General features: G+C 46.1%; 1 protein-coding gene and 1 long non-coding RNA gene across 9 annotated transcripts in view; one reads left to right on the top strand and one right to left on the bottom strand.

Moving 5' to 3' along the window:
• The window catches only part of CHD2 (chromodomain helicase DNA binding protein 2), a 72,465-nt gene that overhangs the window by 20,364 nt on the left and 30,482 nt on the right, over positions 1-21,619 (top strand). For 5 of the 8 annotated variants that reach the window (XM_072869550.1, XM_072869548.1, XM_072869547.1 and 2 more), the window contains 3 exons: positions 11,770-11,977; positions 14,754-14,840; positions 21,217-21,278. In XM_072869550.1, the coding sequence (XP_072725651.1) occupies positions 11,770-11,977; positions 14,754-14,840; positions 21,217-21,278 (357 nt within the window). Of the gene's footprint in view, positions 1-11,769; positions 11,978-14,753; positions 14,841-15,903; positions 16,026-21,216; positions 21,279-21,619 lie in introns of those variants that run through there. The other 3 variants (XM_072869553.1, XM_072869552.1, XM_072869554.1) reach the window with 3 other exon arrangements.
• On the bottom strand, positions 15,481-17,675 carry LOC140655280 (uncharacterized). The gene is made up of 3 exons (XR_012043746.1): positions 17,621-17,675; positions 17,456-17,513; positions 15,481-15,518 (listed from the first exon to the last, which is right to left on the bottom strand). It is a non-coding gene; the product is annotated as an uncharacterized lncRNA (long non-coding RNA).

The raw sequence follows: 21,619 nt of genomic DNA, 5'->3' as shown, positions 1-21,619 counted from the left end.
TTGCTCTTGCACCTCCTAAATATCCTGGTGTGGGAATGGTTTCTGCTACAGAGGCTGTAGGGCTGAACAAACCCTTGCATCTGTATCCAGCTCTTGGCTTCTCTAGCACTAAAACATCACTTTTGGAGGGGGGGAGGAAGGTTGTGGTTTGTTAGATCTCAGCCAGTTTTCTATTCAGAGAGCTGAAAGTCTGGGGTCTGAAATGGCGTTTTTTTTTGCTCGGCGGCCACCTTACAGAGGCAGAGTGCTCTGCAGTGTGTGCTGCAGCCTTCGCAGAGCAGAACACCCTCGTTTTACGTGGCAGCCATTTTATGAAGATGTAGTTACATATGAAAGAGGATTGGGGGGGGGGGGGAGGAGGGAAACGAAGATGTTAAACAAAAATTGTCCTCCCTGGCTGCCGATGAAAGCGGAGGACATCCCTTTCTTGTTTCGGTAGCGCTCGGGGAGCCCCGATTTCCCGTGAAAGGAGAGGGGAAGGCTGCACCGCCTGGCATTTTGGTGCGGGTCCAGTTCAGTCACAAAATGGCTGTTCCTTTGTGCCGCATAGCTGACAGACATACTGCATTGCACTGTGTGTACTCTAAAAACAGCAGGAAGTTGCTGGTGGGGAGTTCAAAGGCCATCTTGTGCTCGCTGGGGACGGGGATTGGCTGCGCTCGCTTGGTAACAGGCGGAGGACGGCGGCTCGAGCGGAGGCAGAGCCGTGCCTGCGCGTGATGGCTGCGCGTGCCGCATGGCCTCTCCCACGCCTGCCCATGCACGCCAGCCCTGGGCTCGGGTACTGGGCTGGACTGGGCTGGACTGGGAGCGTGGCCATGGAGCGCGTGGCTGCCGCTGCCTTCCCTCGCTTCCTCTCATCTGGCGGGCGCGGGCTTTTATTAATTTTTTTTTTAATAGTGCAGGCTATTTTGGGAAGCAAGTGACTTGAAAAGGAGCAGGGTTATTTTTGGTGTGGCTTTTTGCTTTTTTCCTTTTTTTTAAACTTCAAAAGGAATTGCAGAATATCGTAGTATTTCTGGAACATCTGGCCTTTTTTTATAGCATTATGGCTTTCAGCATCCGTAAATCACTAAAACTCGCTCTTGCTTTCAACGTGCATTTTGCAACTGATTTTTCTTTGAGCTGAGTGGAAACGTTAAAGATATTTATTAAAATGCCTCTAACTATGGGTTTCAACTTTTCATCCAGGCTGACGGGTTATTTTTTAGCTGTTGCAGCCATCGTGTATGTACCGAGTCTTTCGGTTTCATTTGCACTGCTGGATTCTTTAACGAGGATGGGTTGGTTTTTTTTCCTCCTTTTTAAAGCTTTAACCCTTTATGAAACTGTCTGGAGGCTTTTTGAAAAGGGAAAATGCTTGATTAGTGTAGGACACAAAAGGAATAATGTGCAAGGAATTCATATGAATAATGATGTAATCTGTGTGCAGCACAAAGGAGATTGTTCTTGTTTTGCTTTGTTACTTCTGTTTCACATTAGAAGGAAATGTCTCATCTAATTACGAATGCACAATTCTGAGACTTTCAACTTCTCTGTTTCCTGTTTTGTGATTGCTGCCAGGAATGGATACAGATATACAGTGCTATAAAACAGGCTCACCAACTGCAAGAAGCTACATTTAGCTGAAATTTAATCTCTTCTGTATTGTTCTTTAGTTAAACATCTTAAGCTAATTAATCACATTTTATGTATTCTCTAAATGCATGACTGTTTTTTGCTGAATAAAAATGGAAAAATAGGAATAAAGAGCTCACCTGGGTAATTTTGTAACCCTGCAAAAATGCTTCTGTGGCACACAGCGTGTGCTGCTGCCGGGGCATTGCTATACTTGTGTGCACGTGCGTGCATGCATGCTCCCACACCACTCCTGCCTAAATTTATTAGTGCCTTCAGCCAAGAGAAGCTGACGTGGCTGAGATTCTAGATTAGAGCCTGTTCCGCTTTCTGTTGGGTTGATGTTTCACCTGCTGCACTTTAAGGTAACAGTTGCCCTTATCTGCACCTTCCCCCATTTCCTATATGAGCTGAAGCCGAACATTCCCACGGCTCAGGGAGAAATAATGTCGTGTGGCAGTGCCACAGGGTCATACCCCGACTGCTCGTAAGGGGATGGCACTTCTGAGAACACAGGATCACATGTGTGTCTTGGGAGCAGCGTGGCTGTCCGCATTTGGGCTACAATAACCACACTTGCATTTGCATTAAAACAAACATTTCCACTGTTAACTTTGTTAGAGCTTTGAGAGGACTCCGAGGGAGGGCCAGGAAGGCAGTGATGTTTAATTTTAATCTCTCCAACTTGGTATAGGGAGAAACCAGTTCCCATCTTTGTTTTCATGTTTCACCCCTAGTCTCAGGAAGCTGTTTATACGATTAGTAGGTTACTGAGTTGCTAAGCCTATCTCTCAGGAATTTTTATACTGGTATGTCTCTTTATTCAGGCTTATCACTGCTAGTTTTAAGGAGCACATGAGGGTACCAGCGGCAGATGCAGTGAGACTAGCCACATGGTTAAGTACCTGGGACTGCGAGCAGAAGTGTGGGGACCGAACTGAAGCTTCTGATGCTATGACCCTGCTTCTTTCGAACTTGAGACAGCTAAAGTAAACCTACTTTGGGTGGGTTTGGCAGCTTATGCTGAAATTGCATCTCCTGATACATAACCTGGAGATGTGTATATCCACTGTATCTTGTTTCGTGTTGCAGACAACAGTTCCAGCAGGAATTGCAATGTTAAATGAGGCTGTTAAATTCTGAAGATGGAGAAGTGCTTCTAAATCTCCATTGCCCCTAGCTGAAATCCAGCTCAGGAAGGTGGTGTAATGGATGGAGAAAGATGCTGTTCTGCGTTATCTCTCTCCTTCAAGAAAAATAAATACAAACAGAATGGCACTGGGGGAGGGGATGGCCTGGATTACCATAATTAGATATAAGCAGCCTTCTAGCAAAGGATGTACTGTTCTACTGACATGGTGTCTTACATAAATTTTTCTGGTGTGTTCTTATGAAAAGACGTATGCTGAAATGCCATTTGAAGATGCTCTTTCAACAGGTGGTGGTGTGCTTGTAAAGTCTGTCTTTACATCTTCTAAAGGGTCCTTGAAATGAAAGCAAAAAAGAGTGGATGAAAAATTCACATCTAGTGACTTGCAATGAAGCTTTTGTAAGTTTGTCATGCTGCTAATGCCTCCTTTTCTTGGAGCAGGGAGTGTCTTTTGGATATAGTAAGCAAAACGCTGATGAGTCTTTCCAAATGTGCAGTAGCTCTTACTACATCACTACTTGTGCAGCACTGCTGCTAAATTATAATTTTCAATATACAGCTCGCTTTATATTTACCTGTGGGCTGAGATAATCTACACTTGGTAGTATATGTGTTTTTCTCACCTTGACTTCTAAGGTTAAAAAAATAAAAAGTTTGAAACGGTGATCTCTGATTCCCTTCTGGTATTGTGCTGGTAACGCTCGCATGGCGTTTGGTCTTGGCAGGGCTTCTGTGGAGTATGTTTGCCCAGCACCGGGTGCTTTACAGGACGCTGAACACTTCATTGCTCACGAACCTTTACCCCGGCTGTGAACAAGCGTTGCAATGTCAAGAATCCACTGACTCCACAACACCTGGCTCCTTAGGAAAAAGTTGTGTTGTAACTATTTATGTTTCTTGCAAGTTTTATTGCTAGGTATAGATGACTTAATAGAATTGTTAATATATTAATTATAGGAGTCATTTGCATCTCTTTCATGGGGAGGAACCTCTGCTCTTAACTACAGAGTTGTCACCAGTTGAGAGCTTTGAATGCCATGCGCTGTCTGTAAAACGGAGGCTTAATGATGAGCCTTAAATCTCTTGGTTAAAAACAGCTTTTAACAGTCACTTGGAATAAAACCCTCAGGCCAGGTCAGGCTCCCCTCTTCTGAACTGCGGGTCATCTGGAACCAGAAAGAACACCTTCAAGTTCTTGTTGATCATTTTGGGTCCTAAATTTCCACATTACTGCATTTCTTTAATCTCTTAGGTCTTAAAGGGAGTTTGCAAATGTTAAGGGAGAAAAAACCACCACCCTTCCTCTACTAATTTAAACCAAAATTATGTGTGCGCTCCCCAGTCCGTGGCTGGGCCCCCCCCCCTGCATCTACATGTCCTTTACAAGAATTCGGACGCGGCCTGTGTGCAGAGTTCCCTCGGTGCTGCCACGGAGCTTTAGCCTGGCTGTCTCCTGCCGCGACGGAGCAGAAGCTGTGGCTGCAAAGGCAGAGGGGCACAGCCAGTCGCCCCCTGCCCGCCATCTCGGCCTTGCGGGAAGCTGCGTGCCCCGGGGCTCCTTTCCTCGCCCGGTGTCGGGAGCGTCTCGGCGGTGGGTGCTGCCGGCAGCCAGCCCGGGGCCTCCGGGGGACGGTGGACGTGGAGTGCCGAAACGCTCCGCCGCCTGCCCGGGGAGGGAGACGGGCCCTTTTCAAAACCCCGAGAACTGCAATTGTCCTTCCCTTTCTGTGCAGGGAAGGGGAAGGATGCTGCCTTTGGAGATGCTCAATGGCGCTGCTCAATCAAGCAGACAGGTTTTGGCTCCTTTTGTCTCTGTGCTGTTTTTTTTTTTTTTCTTTTTTTCTTTTCCCACTAAACATCCCAGGCATTTTCAGCCTCTGGCTTAAAGATCAGAGAGCGAGAGAGCGCCAGCTCTCCCAATCATGAATGAACTGCTCGTTTTGCTCGCTTATGCAAGCATAATGTGGTGTCTTTGTAGTGGAGGAAAAAAAACCACTTTTGGAAAATACTTGTCATTCAAGATAGCCCAATGTGCTTTGCAGGGAGCTCGCAGCAGAGCAGCGAGCTCACTGTGTGCTCAGGATTGCTTTGCCTTTGGCATTTGGGATTCCTGTGCTGGGGCAAGTAGCAGTAGCCAGAATGTGTGTGAAGATTTCCCTCTGCCTCCTCCCCTTCCCCTCCTTCGAGCCAAGCTGGAAAGCCAGCACAACCCAATTCAGATGGTTATTTAGATAGGATACCTGCTGAGTGCATAATCCCTCAGTTGTTACAGTAGCACCGTGGCCTTATTGTGCTTGGTGCTGTGTAAATGTAATTAACACCCATCTTCTGCAAGCAAGGTTTGCAGTCACATGTGGAAAATGTGTATATTCTCCATGGTAACTCTTCTCACTTGCCTATTTAAGAAATAATAGTTGCCAGTCACAAAGTGAGGTTGGGGAAATATTTTTCTATTTTTTGAAGGATGTGTTTTTTACCTGGCAGGGGCAACCCTGTAACCTTGGGAGTGTTTGTTGTGCCCCTTGAAAGGCTGCCCAGAGTTGGCCAAACTATATTGTGAGTATTCAAAGTTTTTTGAGACTTGCTTCTAAACAGTATGAAGAGCCTGGGCGCGTTTGGTATATTCCACTTTAAGTTCCTGCTTTGAGACAGATCATTGTTAGAAATACATACCGCGCATGGGTACAGATAGTAGAGTAGCAGGAATATTTTTCTTCCCTCCCTTCCCCCCTTTGCCTGCAGGAAATAAGTTGGGAAAAGCTCTTACGTTGACTGACCCTTCTCAACTCTTATCACTCAGAAAATCTTTGCCTTGGGAGACAGGCAAGCACCAATCACTCTTTGTAACAGACTTTCAGTATAAAATAAAGGGAACTCAAAAAGATAGAAATGAATTTATCTTCAGTATCACCATCTGAGTGTCATTCACTTAGCTCTCCTGCAAGCTCCGTGTACTGTCTGTATGGCCTTGGCTATGCTTACTAGAGCATTTGCTCATATTTTTTTCCCAAAGCAAGGGATAGATCCCATGAAGTTCTTCTCAGTCCTCTGTGGTCCACGTATTATCTCCCTCTGTCAAATGTCCCCTCTTCATCAGATCATCTATGGCCAGAATCACTCTTGTGTTGTTATCCCTGACTTGTTTAACCTAGAGGTGAAATTTAATGTGGTTTGGTGCTTTTTTACAGCTACTGTGTGACTTGGGTGCATGGATCAACATTAACTGATGGGGCATGTTTTTATTTGCAATATATGTAGGCATTTCATATATGTTTGTATATAATAACAGAGAACATCACATTTATAGATCAAATATTCAAAGGAAATGTTAAACAGCAACACAGTATCCAGCTGGGTCAGCGTGTTAGCATCTTCTGTGGTTTGTCACTGTCCCTTTGCGTGTACAAGAGTTTGTGTGTAGGTCACTTTGGGAAGACACATCTGTTTAAATAATTTGAAATTGGTGGCCTCCACTGGCTTTGCTGATCTGTGCTTTAGAGTAAATCTAGAGTTGGTGCCATCGGTGGATGGGTGAGGCTGGCAGCCCTCGCTGAAGAGCTGCAGGGGCTGAGAATCCTCTTTTACTGGTAGAGCTGGATCCGACAGATACCCCTGGTCTGGAGAAGACATCCTGCTCACTTCAGAGAGTCACAGCTCGGCTGTGTCGTGGGTCGGTAGCACCATATGGCAGCAGGTCCGGTGGGCCGACCTGCGGTTCCAGCACATGACTTCACTCGTGTATGTTTGAAGGTTGCCACGGAACTGGAATGTTTGAGCCGTTTGCAGACAGTTTGCTTGGCTCTGCCAGAGAGGGATATTGAGAGGTGGCCAAACTGAGCAGCTGGCTTGCAGCTGGCTTGCTGCTGCCCCAAAATTGGGGTCTTGCTTGACTATCTTCTCCCCTGCAACTTGTCTGTGCTACCAAACGCAGTATACTTCCACTGTTCCCAGTTCTGGTAAAGGCTTGGTCCTGATTTTACTTGCTAAGCTGGCAGAGACCTATTTTGCTGTTTCTCTGGGCTAGTCTTCTGATGTGTTATCAAGTTCAAGTGGCTCATGGAGGAGTCTAGTGGCCTAGTCAGTGCTGGTGGAAGTACCAGGTGAGTACTGGGAACACGGGCTGTAGAGTGAGGATGGGTGGGAGAGGGGAGGGGGTGTCTCCCAGCTACCTGCCTTTGGCCTTTCGGTGGTAGCAAGCCGAGACGTGGATGGACACCTGGGTGTCAGTTATCCATAGGACATGCGACGCTGTGTCCAACAATGTGTAAGAGTTAAGCATACATTTGCCAGAGGGGAACAATAAACTTGGTTTCTGATATTATCCAGCCCCGGATATTATCCAGCCATGGGAGTTTGTGCCAAGGACCTTCACGAGCCTGCACAGGGTGGTTTTGCTGGTGCTGAGTCCCTGCTGAGCTTGCGAAACCCAGTGGAACATTGCTGTTTGGATTCAAGCTCGTTTAGATTCAAAACATTGACAACAATTCTTAAAGCTAGGAGGAGCTTGGCTTGTGGGAGGGTCTTGGGTCATTAATCCTCCTTTATCCCCCTGGCTGAATTCAAGTTCTGTCCATCTAAAGCCAAATTTTAAAGTCTGGGGCAGAATGGTCCCAGTTAGAGCCATTCCCTTGTCAGCTCTTGGTTGCAGAAACGCGTATTGGGTCATTTTTTCAGCTTGTCTTGCACCTTCTGGAAACATATCTACTGTTTGTACTTGTTGAGAGCTTATAAAATGTTGCATTGCTGCTAGCAAAGATGATGCCCTATGAAATGAAGTCATATGCGAAATGTTAAATGCTAAGGCTGGAGGCTTCAGGCACACTGTAATTGCCTTGTAAACTTAGATGCCTGATTGTAAAGGGTCTTATCGCTGCTGTCCAGCTACTTATTTCTGAGAAGGAACATGTCCTTCTTGGTAAGGGATGATTTGGTTTTCTTCCCCTTCAAGTCAGGAGCAGGCTCTTAATTAAAACAGAATTATAGCCTGAAGTATTTCTTAGAAACCAGGGGAACATATTTGGCTGAGTCTTAGCAGATGTCAATTTTTATAGGAGTTTCTCACTTTAAGGGAGTTACTAACAGTCCAACTGTAGCTTTCTTGATGTTCACGGGTGTTTCTCTGCTGAATTTGGAGGGGGCTGGACTGGTTGAATCATGATTTTGCGACAATTATAGCTTATCCCCCACTTACGGTTTAATTGAAAGTAGGTCTTGTTTGGATGTTAACTTGGGGCATTAAAGCAGGGCATATTCCAAAAATAGCTTCTGAAAAGAGGACTTAAATCTCCAGTTATGTACAGTGTAAGGCCTGACTTGACATATAATGTTGCTAATCGTTTATACTCTGTTGACAGGTAGAAATGCTTCCTGATTGTCTCAATGATAGTTAGAAAGGATTATTTTACGGAATTAGCCTTTTCAGTTCTCTCTCTTTATTCTATAGAAATAAAGAAATTCTGTAGAAACAAAGACAAGCACCTATCCTTTTGCCTTGATACCAGGTTGTTTATTAAAACAGAATTATTTGCAACTGCCTTCAAAAGGACATAGCGCTTCGCATCTACGTTTGTTTCTTTAGTAGGGCAAGCGCATGCATACCTGTATGTGCAGATGTGTATGTCATCTGTCTCTGTCACTAGAGAACTCTTTTCATCTGCTCTTTTCAGATGACGCAGTTCACATCTTGGGAAAAAAAAAATTATAGTGTCCAGATAATGTTGTGGATAAAGCAGATTAATTATGGTTATTGATGTGCAGAAAGGCTGTGTCCCTGTGTCCTTGAAATAAAGCTTAGGGCCTTGAGAAACAAAGAGCTCCAGAGTGGGAGGAGGCCAGTAATTACTGTTCTGCCTTTAAACAAATACTGCCAAAGCTGTCTGGCCTCAGTCTAGCCCGGGTTGTTATAATTTCTTCCAGCTATTGCTAATAAATCTGATTGAAGAAAAGTGCCTTCCTCTTCCGTGCGTCCCCATGGAACATGGGATGCCAGCATGACTCAGTCAGAGCCTGATGTTGCCCCTTTGCGTCGTGACAGTAGAGGTTTGGATGCCTCCAGATCCCATGCTTTCGCAGAGGTTGAGTCCCCATCCCCGCAGGAGGCTCTGTGGGACGGTGTCCTGCCGAGCCCTGCCCGTGGAAACCGGCTGTCCCCTGAGCTGCTGGAGCATCATTTCCTTGAGTGGTGTGGCAAAGCTTCCTAATGAAATTCCCTTGGTTTTCTTGAAAAAATCCTGGAACTCTGAAAATTCTCCAACAGAGAAGTTTCATCACTTGCTCTAAGTAGATTCGGCTGCAAAGCAATGTGGTTGAGCGGGATGTGGGGAGCAGATGTCAGCAGATCTGTGGATGTGCTCAATTGTAGTCTAACAGCGTAGTCTATCAGGAGCTGGTGGAAGGCCAAGGCTTACGTAAAGCTGATAAGGGGGATTCAGGCTGGAAAGCAGAACGTCTAAACAAGAATTACTGTCCCTGGGAGTAAAGCACATCCTGGAGAAATATGTAAGCTAATGAAGATGTTTTGGGAACCATCTGAAACAACTAGTAGAAGTGTGATAAGAAGCACCCTCACGCAAACTATCCCCATTATAATACTAACAGTCATGCCCCTTGAGCTGGAGACCCCGGCCCAAGCAGAGACCCCTCACCTTTGGGCGTGTGCAGAATATTAAAGTAGCACTGTAGCTTTAAGTTGAAATAAGAGAAATGTAGACCAATAGAAAACTGCTTTCTGTAATTACTTATGCATATGCATAACTAGACTGTATAAATACTGTACCTGTATGACCGAACTGTGTGCTAGCTTTGTGGAGCTACCGCCTAGCACCCATCTCTGCGCTGACATGAAATAAAAATACCTCTGCCCTGTGTGTATATTGGCGTCTCGCACACCGGGTAAATGACCTCAGGCTTGTGGGGTAACACAGTGAGAAACCTTGCAGAGAGCTGCAGGGCGGCAGGCGGGCAGGGAGAGACGTGGTGGATGGTGCTGGCATTGGGGCATAGCAGGAGAGCACAGCGATGGAGGGCCGTGGTGGAGAAGAGGGGATTGGAAGTTGCAGAAACCGGAGGAAGGGACAGGCAGCGGCAGGGTGTAGCGAGACAGCTGTGCGTGGGGCTGTGCCTTTGGTTGTCACAGATGGGAGTGGGACAGGCAGGAGCGATCGGGCGGCCTGGAAGGGTGGTAGTTCAACTCGATTTTCCAGATTTCCTGCTAGGAGGGAGCGATGCGATACCCCCATCTCCTTCGAAACCAAGCTGGGACGATGAAACCAGCAACCGTCGGTGACGGCTCACCCTCCGCTCCTTCCTGGAAAGGCTCAATTTCTGTCATTTCAGCCTTAGAAATTCTCGTTCACCGCTGTTTCTTTTTTCCCTGTGCATGCTGCACCCTTCCATTTTAGGACTTGCAACAGACCCCGAGCAGCAGCCACCACTGCAACGAAATCGCAAGATGGTGGAAGAGGGATGGCTGTAAAATGGCGGCTGGGAGCCTGGCTGCGCGCCCTGCGCCGGAGGGATTTCTGGAGCAGGTTCCCGCGGCGCTCGGCTGCTGCCCTCTGCCCGCTCCCAGGGAGACGGCAGCCGGGAGCTGAGCTCTGCTGATGCGTGAGCTGCTGGGGGCCAGCCCCGCTAGGTTTCACAATTTTATCTGAGAGTGGAAGACTTATTTCCCTGGTGTAAATTAACCCTATTTGTATGAGGATATACCTATGAATAGTAGCTGACTCTGGTGATCCCGTCTCTATAGCGTGCATTGATTTCTGTAGAATTGTATGTAATTGTACATGTGCTTTTGCTTTTTTGTATTATTTCTTTCTTGAATTGTGAAATCTGAGCAGAGCCTTTGATGTATCTTGTTACTTTTGTACAGAAGGAGAAAAATTAAAAATATGGCTTCCCTCTGTAAAGTTTTCCTGATTCTTCTTTTCATGATGTTCTATCTGCAGCATGCCCTTAAACATTACGAAAGCATCTAGCTGCAGATCAAGAGCTGACTTGGAAAGAGATGCTCCTTGTTCAAAACATTTGTAGTATCATTATCGCCGCACTGCATTTTGGTTTGTGACAGAGTGGGATTTGTAATGCTGCCTTACTAGCATGTGTGTTATAAATTGTAATGAGTTTTCTGTTTTCTTTAATTGGATTTTAAATGAAAAATAGATGTTGAAGTGATTGGGCAAAGGTATTTGAGTATTTTGGCCACCTAAAATAGTTTGACGTCTCTTTGTTTTGTTGAGGAGCCTCCGTTTAGGTGAATATTCTGTATATTAACCCATTTTAATGTAAAGGAAAAAAAGAGAAATACACCTATTCGATGTTCTGCTCTCCCATTATTGGCTACTTGAGAAATGTGCTCTTCACAGCATTGGTATAATCCTTTAAACAGGAACTGCCCCAGCCACGTGCCTGTATAAGCTCCTTTGTGCTGCTCTGTTGCTGAATTTATTCTTTTTGCAAGAAACATATTTACTATAATATATAGTATTATGCATACAGTATTTGGTGCTGGCCTCTTTCAGAAATTGCATGTTGGATTGTTGAACCACTGGCCATAGTAGGGTGTAGTGGAGAGCCATGCCAGAGCAACTGCTTATCTTTAATATAGCAGGATGGTCTCTGGACGTTCTAGCTCCCAGCATATCTTATTCTTGCTCGCTCTGAGCAAGCCAGATCCTCCCTACAGCACTGTGCTGCTGGTATTGCTAATGCTTCTCTTCATGGTACCACCACTCTTTTTGTTTTGGCTGATGAGCAGGAGATACCGTACAGTGATTTGGAGCCTGCACTCTTGCCCATGTGTTCAGTGCCTGTCCTGGGAAGAAATTGTATCTGCTTCAATATGCCAGTGCAGGGTGTCCATTTGGGACAATGCGGTTCATGCTTGCGTTTAGGCTATTCCAAGCTTATCATTGTAGCTTGGACTTGGCTCAGGTTTGCTTGCTGCGTATTTGAAAGTTGTGATAGTACAGTTAAAATGTAATCTCTTCTTTCTCTACCATCAGTCACTCAGCATCCGAAGAAGTCTCTGGCTCTGACTCTGCAAGCCAGTCTGAAAGCGAGCAGGGCAGCGAGTCAAACAGCAGCTCGGAGTCCTCTGAAAGTCAGTCTGAATCCGAAAGTGAATCAACGGGTTCGAAATCCCAGCAGACCCCTCCTGAAACCAAAGAAAAACCTGCCTCTAAGAAGGAAAGGATAGCAGATGTTAAAAAGGTATTGCCCCCGCTGCTCTGCATAGCCATGTTACCCCTGTACCCACCACGAAAGGGCAGAAAGCAGGACCAAAGCTGTCTTCAACTTCCCTGCCACTTCGCACGTTGACCAAACAGCCTTCAACCTCTGGTGTCCCCAAGTCACTCATTGGCTGTTTGGTCTGTGTGCTTGTGCCCTGCTGTTGTCATCCTTGTGAGCAGGAACGTGTGTGTTTGATGGGACAGCCCTTTGGGTACCACATAGGTAGCGATGGGGCTGACTGGTACGAATGAGGGGCAGGCGCCTGTCATCAATACATGACCCTGTCATTTCATCCTCTCCCTCTGTCTTTCCACTCGTCTCTCTCCCCTCCCTCAGAAATAGTAAAGCTTCCCCATGTGATATATAATCAGGAGAATACTTGTCTAGGATTTGAGCCACTTTGGTTTGTTTCCATCCCTGTCTTTCTCTTTGAAAAAAGTAAAGAAATAAAAAAGGAGGAGGAAAAAAGCTATTTAACTTTTATTATTTATTATGTCCAGAACAGTGGTTCTTTGTTCTGTTTTTTTTCTGCAGCTTCCCCCTAGGAATACCCCCCTCAAATAGCCAGGTTTGCCCTCCACCTGTTGCTGTACAGGAGGAAAAGGGATTGCAGGTGTTCAATGCACGTGGTGTCCCTCTGGTTGGCGAGGACCCAAGGAAGCTGTGCCTTGGGTACCTGCTTTACCCGGGGGATGGAGGCACCTGAGTAACACAGTGTGGTGTGAGGTGAGAAAGAGGAGCCCAAATACCCATTTTGGAGACAGGAACTCGGCGAGCTGAGTTTACTTGGAGGGAGGAAAATCAGGTTAGGTCAGTTATTTTGTTTGTTTGTGGTGTGTAACTATCCTGTTCGTTTTAGCCGTGGTTTGCACTTTGCACAGCTTGCTTATGAGAGTGAGTTTTGTGGAGAAAGTCGCTATGTATGCAAAGACTGAGAAGGACAGTGCTTTCAGCCTGTGCTCCCCACTACCTGCAAGAGAGAAGTGAAGGATTTTCTTACCAGCTTCTCCCTCTCACAGATCTCTAGGCTGTCGGCTCAGGTCGTGGCTAAATCTCCTGTGTTCAGACTGCCAAGGAAGGATGCGATTATAAGGCAGTTGTAGTAACACAATATTCAAATTTCTGTTTTATTGTTGATAAGTGGGGACTGAAGGAAGTTTTCTCTTCCTCTGTGGGCTTTGAAGAGCATGTCCCTAACAATAAACCTTAAAATTATCCTATGAGGGAGCACATCCATGCACACGGTGATAATTAGCATGGATGAAACATGAAAAGGTCAGGGCACCCTCTAATAAGAAAGCCTCTCCCTTCCTTAATTTCTCTCTTAATGGGCGTTTTCCTTAGCTAGGTCTAACCTAGGCGTGTTGATACCTGTTCCACTTGAATAACCAATGTAATTAATTATTATATTATTGTTTATTTTGTATTTCTGTCTAAATACACCCATGAAGGTGAAGTTAATTTGCGTTAGGTGCTATTCAGATTTGTCATGGGAGTCGATCCCTCATCCAAAAACCGTGCCATTTAAAAGATGAAAAGACAAGTTCTTCAAACAGTTCGGGGAGTATTTTGAGTTTTTCTTTCATATGAATTTATCTCTCTACTCATATGCCCAACAGATACACACCTTCACATCTGTCCATTGCAGTGTTATCCCATTACTCCTTTAACAGTAGCAGAAAAATTGCTGGGCTGCAGCCTTGTATTCATCACGCTCTCAATCCCAAGTCGCTGCTGCATCTGGCAGTGTGTTTTGATTTCCTTTTCCTGCCAGTGGCTTGCAGAGACATTTGAGGACTGGAGGGAGAGAGAAGCAGAAGGAGAATGAATAGGTTTAGAAAACTGTAAGAGGATAAGCTCTGCTGAGGGAGAGAGGGATTGTTGGTGTAGGTGTTTGAAAGGCATGTTGGTGGTTTGTATCTGCCCTGTAAATCTTCTGGTGTCCTGTGTCACCAACACAGCTCTGCATTCATGTCCCTCAGGGCGTCAGTTCTTGTCTCCCCCTTCTCCTCCTGTCCCTCCAGCAAGAACAATTGCATGCTGTTATACACAGTGTATTAAACTATTTAGGGCCTGGTTACAGCAAATGGAGCACAACCATTCCCAGTGGTCGGCTCTGCAGATCCATGTGTCCTGCGCTGCCAAACCGCATTCGCATCAGTGCATTCAGGAGAAGAACCGGCAGTCCTGCCACCTTGCCTTGCCAAAGGACAGGGTGCTCCGGTCCATTTGCCATCCAGGCTGGGCCACGGAATTCACTTTTGAAGTTGCTGCTGGCGATGTCTCATCATTGGGCTCGTCAGGCATCTGGTGGGGTTTTCTCTCTGGAAAGGAGTTGTGGTGGAAGCTGGTAGCAACAGTGAATTGTCCCTTTGTGTTGGTACATCCATTCATTCCACGTGCAAGGTGTTGCCTCCTTACCTTCAGCACCATTGCTTGCAGAGGCTGGCTATCTCAACGCCCTGTCCTTTGGCCTGAATGAGTTGGAGAGTAATTTGTACCCTGGTGGAAAGATGGACCACTATAAAGATAATGCCGAGATAAAACATTCTGCTTTAGAGTGTTACCAAATACCCCAAAATAATCATAATCCTTTTCAGCCAGTTTTTTAAAGCATCCATCTACTGGTTGCTAATTCCCTAATGGTTTTATGTTGATTTAAAAAAAACCAAACAACATTCACCATCAAACTTCTCTAAAATGTCAGAAATAACTGGGGTGAAGCAGGCCTTCTGATGGTCTGTTTATTTTGCAGATGTGGGAAGAATATCCTGATGTTTATGGGGTTAGGAGGTCAAACCGAAGCAGACAAGAACCATCGCGATTTAATATAAAAGATGAGGTAAGGAAAAAAAAAAAGGATGAGGCATTACTGAACATATAAAAGCAAGCAAACCCAAAGAGCAAAGGCAGGTCTCATCTGCATTGCCTGGTAAACACCGAGTCCTAGCTTGGTGCGTGGATGTTGGAGCTCACAGTTAAGGTCCCAGTCCTGCAGTTGGATCCGCTTGGCCTGAGACCTCTGGAGTCAGCGGGACACTGCGTGGGCTGAGATCTGCATGCACTGATCTGATTGCTGGAATGGGGCGTAATGCAAGTCATGCTCTGCTGTAGAAACATCCTGGAGAGAATGAGACTGTGTGGAAAAAAAAAAAAAAACAAAACCAAAACAAAACACAACACAAATCCAACCAGAAATAAAGGAAACTTCCCAGAAGTACCTCACAACAACAGAACAGTCATTGTTGCCCATCCCGGAATGCATCATGCCGATAAATGCATTTGTGTGTATTCAACTTTATGAACCATCACTTTTCTTTGGTTGAATATTGGGGAGTCTTTTATGCTTCAATTCAAGGCAACAGTGGTCAGAGGCTGGCAGACAAACCTTCTAATTGTTCCTTTTTCAGAACATTGCTTTTTTTCTGAAGATGTAGGAATTAGCTGCCACCTTCATTTGCATCTAACAGGCTTTCTGCATAGAGCTTTTCATCTGCAGGTCTTCAGGAAGGTTGAGTAGCTATAGCAGAGGGGAAGGAAAACCAGAGAGAGGCTTAGACCGAAAGTAAAGCTTGGGGCTTAGAGCTAGGTACAAAAATATGCGGTTGGGAATCTGGAGACAAGTAGCCAGATTTTCAGCAGAGCGAAGCCCAGTGGTGCTCTCTGACGGTCAGGCTATTTGTGCTTTGCCACCAAAATGCGTGTTTGGATGTTCAAGGGGTCCAAGTCACACAGCAAACACAGTTCTCTGGCTCCTTGCTCTGGTGCGTTATCGTTGAGCCTTGTGGCACCCCCGGTGCCACCACCTGCTCCCCCAGACTCCTGTGCTGGATGTCCCACATAGCAGCAGGTTAGGAAGGGGCTTGGGGCACATCATTGACTTAGCTTTTGTTTTCCTTTTCAAGTTCGGCAAAGCCCAGGCTCGCTGGCCGCCTCTCTGTGCGATGCCCCGGCATGCACTGTGCTGGCGATGTCACACCCACCACAGACCTCCGCTGCAGACCCGAGTGCCCTCTTAGGGGCTCAGGTAAGTCCCGTCTTTTTTTGTTTTACAATATTACGTGGTTTTGCAAATGTTGTTTTCTTTTTCGATATCTTTATTTCCTACTCCTTACGGTACGATAAAGTTAAAAAAAAAAAATCTGAGATGTAAAAACTTTGCTATACCACAAAATATTGTAAAAAACAAAAAAAAAAGTCCTCCAAATGACCCCGCTGCCACCTTCGTGAAACGGAAAGCCAAAATTAACAAAATTGGACCACCCCTTTCCACCCCCTCTCTCCGCAAAGCAACACTGACTGGTCCCTATAGGGCAACTCCCATCTGCAGCAGAGTCCGATGGAGGGTGTGACATGTCAGGAGCACAGTGCTGGGGCCTCGCAAAGAGCAGGAGGAGATGGAAAGTCTTGCTTTTGGAAGACCTAAACGCCAAGAGAGAGGAAATAGCATAGCTCGAGCCTGCACGGTGCTGAGCACTCCTTGCTGCTGCTGGAGCTGGCAGAAACCCAAGGCGCTTGATACCTCTTAAGATTGCTTTTTACTTTACAGGGTTAATCCTGTCTCCAGTGACCCGCTCTTGTCGCTTGCTGCTTGGGACTTTCCAGCACAGTGTCTAGGAGCTTTTAATTGCCTTCTTCCCTAACGCTTCTCTGCGGTATTAGCAAACAGCCTTGCCCAGGCAGAGTGGCAGGCTCAGAGCGCAGAACAAGAATCAGTCATCCCACCTCCCCGCCTGCTGCCCCGTGACTCACCCTGGTCGGGGGAGATAGCGTGTAGGTGGAGGTGGTTCAGGTTTTGGGACACTGTTCAATCACTAGTCTGTCCTCTGAGACCAGCAGTTTGGGCAGGGTTATTTCTCTGTTAGAAATGATTGCCTTTTGGGAACTGCCGGGCATGCCGTGTAAGTCTCTGAGCTGCAGGCAGAGAGGGTGATAAGTTGCGATCAATACTGAGGCGTGGGCTGAAAGATCAGGAAGCGAAAGTGCAGTTTTGCATAGGGGTACAGAGCTGCTCAGAGGTCGAGAGCTGTCTCCAGGAATAAAAGCACATCTGAGTTTTTTAGTAAAAACAGTACTTGCCCATGCGTTTTCTTTGCAGTTAATAAATCAACTTCAGGTTTCAGCCAGGGGAAGTGAGACATGCAGAGCCAGGTGCCTTTCAGAGTATTCTGGGGCAATCGAGAAATAAATGTGCCCAAACCAGACACAATCTTTTTGCTATAAAAAGCATGGTTTGAGGTTGGAGTTAGTAATAAATGGCACGGTGCGTCTTTTCTGTGAGAGAGAGGCCAGAAGTCATGCACCAGAGGTGTTCCCAAAATACAGTTGGTTTTATTATCGAAAAAAGATTCTGCGCATTTGCATTTTGATTAATGCTTTGCCTTTTGTCTTTGCTGAAAATTCAAATGCTACCAGTACCACTGGGAGAGAGAAGTTCGCAGACATAAGAAAACTAACCTGGTGAGCTGAGATTCTCCGGCTTTTCTGGAGCACTAGAGCTTGGCCTCTGTTAAGCCTGAAATGAGCAAATCCTCACTTTGACTTTAGTCTGAAATACTTCTTGCCTCTGTTTAAGCAAGTCTTAATCTCTCCTAGTAGGCAGCGTGAGCTCAAGAGGCTCACCTGGACCATGCCAATGGCCTTGAGTCTCTGTTTCTCCTGTCCTGGGCTAGCAATGAGGACACTCATGGACAATCTGTAGGACCAGAACTTTAAAGCTGCTGCTGCATTGCCCTGCTTGGTGCTACGTACGCAGCATCGTTACGTTTTGTACAGCACTGCTCCACGGCAAAATACAGCATAATTAATCTAGTAAAAGTATGCACATTTTTAAGTGCTGGGAGGGAGAAAGAATAAATTAGGTGGACGGAGTCAGTGAGGCGTGGGGAGGGAAGGCTGATCCCTTCAGCCGGAGGTGGGGAAAGCACATTGTGAGAGGCCAGTTCCTAGTCCAGTTGGAAGTAGTGGTGCGGGAATAAGTTGGGCATATTTATAGTGTTTGGTAGGGGAAAGGAGAACTGGGAAAGGCGAGTCATCTTTCCCCTTGGCCACAGCAGCAGCACCCCAGAGGGGCAGCCTGAGCCCAGCAGAGTTTTGCCAGTGCTGGTATTCAGGCTCTGAGAGCGAGGAGCGTGCACCCGGCATCTCTTGCTGGGTTGATGAAAACCCTGGTGGGGACTGGAGACGGATTTTGTCAGCTTAGCTTGTGTCATTCAGGGAGGTGACGTTATTAAAATCCAAGTTGCACACGATTTCCCAACCGGTCTGCTTCCTGATGACGGAGGGTGGCAGGCTGGAGTGCAGATGGGACCTCAGGTGCGTGCTCAGGACCTGGCGTGCTCCCAGCTCTCTGGTTATCATCTGTGCTTCCTTAACCGAGGAATTTACCACCAGCCAGAGCCTGGGGGTTGATGTTGATAACAGGGAGTTACAAGCACAAGCTCTGTTTATGCTGCAGAGTCCAGGGCAGAGGTGCAAACCTCACCCTTGGGCTGATTTGAGCAAGTCAGCGTAGTTTTGCAGCTGGGTCCTGAAATGTGGATTTAAGTGGAATTAAGTAGTTGCTAAAATGTGTTTATGCTTTTTTTTAAAAAAAATTGTTATTATTTATGTATAAAAGGGTAGAAAGCAGCTTTCAGCCAGGGGCTGGTGCCTGGCACCCCAGGGTTAGGATGCCAGGAGGAGCTGGTGAGAAGGAGAGAGGGGTCTGGGGGAGGCGAGGCTGAGTCACCGGTGGCTGGGCGCGGGGCTGCAGGCACTCGGGCAGGGAGGATGTGGGAGCACAAGGCAGGCAGATGACTCAGGCTGGGGACTGGCTGTGTCAGAGGAGGTAGAGCTGGGCTTGACACGCATCCAGAAACAACAATGGTGTCTTTGAGAAACGTAACTGAAGGCGGCTGAATTGCAGTCACAAGTTAAATTTTTCAAGGCAGGAAGAGGTGAGGAAAAGATGTGTCATTAAGAGATGAGCATCAGCTTTGTAGAGGCACCAACAAAGCAGGGGAATAGTAGAGATGTTAGGAAAGTGGACACTAGAAATTTGAAAAACGGGATTTTGGCAAAGAAGTGGAGTTAGTTTCAAAGAGCCAAAGGTTGTATTTGGTTTTCTCCAAACCTGATCTTCTCTGACGCAGAGCAGAAGAAAAGTCCACCTCTCTTTATTTGTGGTTTGCCAAAAGACAGGAAAAAGCAAACATGCATTGAGGGACAGCTCTCAAAAACATGCCAAAATTGGGATGGCAAAGCAGCACGCTTCAGAAAGTGGATAAGAGATTAAAAGAGAAAAAGAAAATTGAGGACTTTTAAACTTAGCTATGTTGAAATTGAAATCTGTGGAATGCTTGGCTTATGTTGCAAGGGTAGGTAGGGCTCTCTGTGGTGTTTGCCAGTCTTCCTGGATGCTTGGTCTATGAGACAGGGATTTCATGCAGGGCTGTGAAACAGGTGGATGAACACATGTTTGTAGTAGGATATGGTGCAAAAAGTGTTATTGTGTCACATGTAAATCTGACACCAAACCACAGTGAAATTCAGGAAAGCTCTTGGTCTAACGTGGCAGTATTTCAGTATATTTTAAGGGAGATGCTGATGCAAGCGAGAAGGAAATTTCTGTTGGTGGAAGGGAAGCTGGAAAATGGAAGTAAAGGATGCAGAAAGAAAACAGGGGTGGGCCATGGCTCTCCAGAGCCTCGACTTTTTCATGTTACAGCTCACACCATTTCACAAAATTCTTGTGTGAAGAGCTCTTGATTGTAGCTGTAGCTAGGAGGGTGGTGGGTGTACCAGGAGATACAAACTGAGGTAGCCGTGGTGATGGACAGACATTACCTAGAGCTAAAGCTGAATACTGCAGCAAAAAGCAGTATGAAACGGAAGATTTCCAGTAAGTGTGTAGAGCAAGCAGTCTTGGAGACTAGTTCTATCATCTTAATACTCCTTTAGAAATCTCACACTGGTTTCTTTAGTTTTCTCCTTGCCAATTTGTGTTTTCTGGGGCAAGTGTATAAGGCAAAGTCATCTGTTGGTCGAGGGGTGTTATTTGTGTGGCAATCTGTTTTTACAGTTGACTGTTTTTTACGAAAATGGGGTTGTGTACAACCTGCCTAAAGATTTTTTTTTTTTTTTTTTTTTAAAAGCTATCTCGGTCTGTAGGAGTTAATGACGCCCACATTTAAAATAGTACATCAAGTAGTTAGAATATCTCTAGATATATTTAGCCAGAGCTACTTCACTGGTGCAGACTGGAGGATTAGGAGGAAGGAAAGCAGCAGGGCACAGCTCTGACCCAGTCAGGTCCTCAGCGACTCAGGAAAGCAAGGACACTCTTGTGATGAGAATATTGTCTTTTTATAAGAATTTCCTTCCTTATAGGAAGTTTCTCTAATGAAGGCAGAGGTCATAATGCATTTGTGTGGCTGCAAAAGTTTCTGCAGTCACAGAAACTAAGCCTGAATGCCCCCAAATATCACAGGATTCTTTGCTGAAATGCCAAGTATGGGGGCTCATGAAAGTACCTTCAGCCACTGCACTTTCAGTTAAAAGCCTTGTAAAACAGCTGAGCCTTAGCGCTGCAGCAGGCCCTGAAAGTGCTGTCCAGAACGCACAAAGTCACGCTGCTGCCCGACTGTCCAGTGTCAGGCAGGAGCGATGCCCACCTTGCACTGTAGGCAGAGGTAGCAGCAGCTGAGCTGCCCTCTCTCCCTCTCTCTCTCTCTCTCTCTCTCTGGGGTACATTTTGCTTCCAGCACTGGGCAGTGCAAGGTTTGGCGGGTTAAATTCACCCTGTGGTTTTGTAATCCGTGGGTATTGCACACACTGCAGGTCTGCCTGGCCACTGCCACCGCTGAGACGGCATCTGCCAGCTATCGGAGGTTGATGCTGAGGGGTAGGTGGGTCGCAGTCTTGCGCATCCCAAGCTCAGGGACTCCAGAACAGATGTTTTAGTAGAGCTCTCCAGCCTTTCTGCAGAGAGTTACCTTCTTCATGCTGAGAGCACAGCGGCATTAACCCCGCAGCCGAGGCGGCGCAGAGGGAATGGTGCCGGGGAGCTGGCTGCTCTTTTGCAGCCCCGTCGCACCAAAGCATCCTTCCAGCGCTGCAGTGAAAGAGCAGTCAAGCTGTGTCTGAGCTCTGACCGCGTGCATGCGTTTCAGTTACGTCCTTGAGGAGACAGTCCAGAGTGAAGCCTACAACCTGATTTTCTTTCTTTTCAATTAAAGGCAAGTAGTGAATCTGAAAATGAGAGCCCAAAAAGAAGAGGCCAGAAGCAAATGAAAAAAACGTAAGTTTCTAGGGAAGGGGTTTTGAATGGTGGTACTTTGCCTTTTTTTATTTTTCAGAACAGTAGTATTGGATTGTTTGATAGGTGTTGTGAACATGGAGAGCTTGTAAAATAAATTATTTAATATTTCCAGTAATAACACTTTGGATGACTAAAATTGAAGTATGAATATGGATCTACAGACAGATGCAATTTCCTAGCTTTTCTTTTGTTTATATTTTCCCACTTTGCCTGTGACAGAATCTGAACAAGTCAGGTTCACTTTGCCAGTCTTTCACTTCTCCATCAGGTTACTTATTCTCTTTCAGAGATACTTAAAACAGTTTAATCCCTGCTCCTCT

The sequence above is a fragment of the Ciconia boyciana genome, chromosome 8 (genome assembly GCF_034638445.1).
Source record: "Ciconia boyciana chromosome 8, ASM3463844v1, whole genome shotgun sequence".
In the NCBI taxonomy this organism is placed as follows: Eukaryota; Metazoa; Chordata; class Aves; order Ciconiiformes; family Ciconiidae; genus Ciconia; species Ciconia boyciana.
Note: the sequence above shows the minus strand (reverse complement) of the source record. Positions and strands in the feature narration are given on the sequence as shown.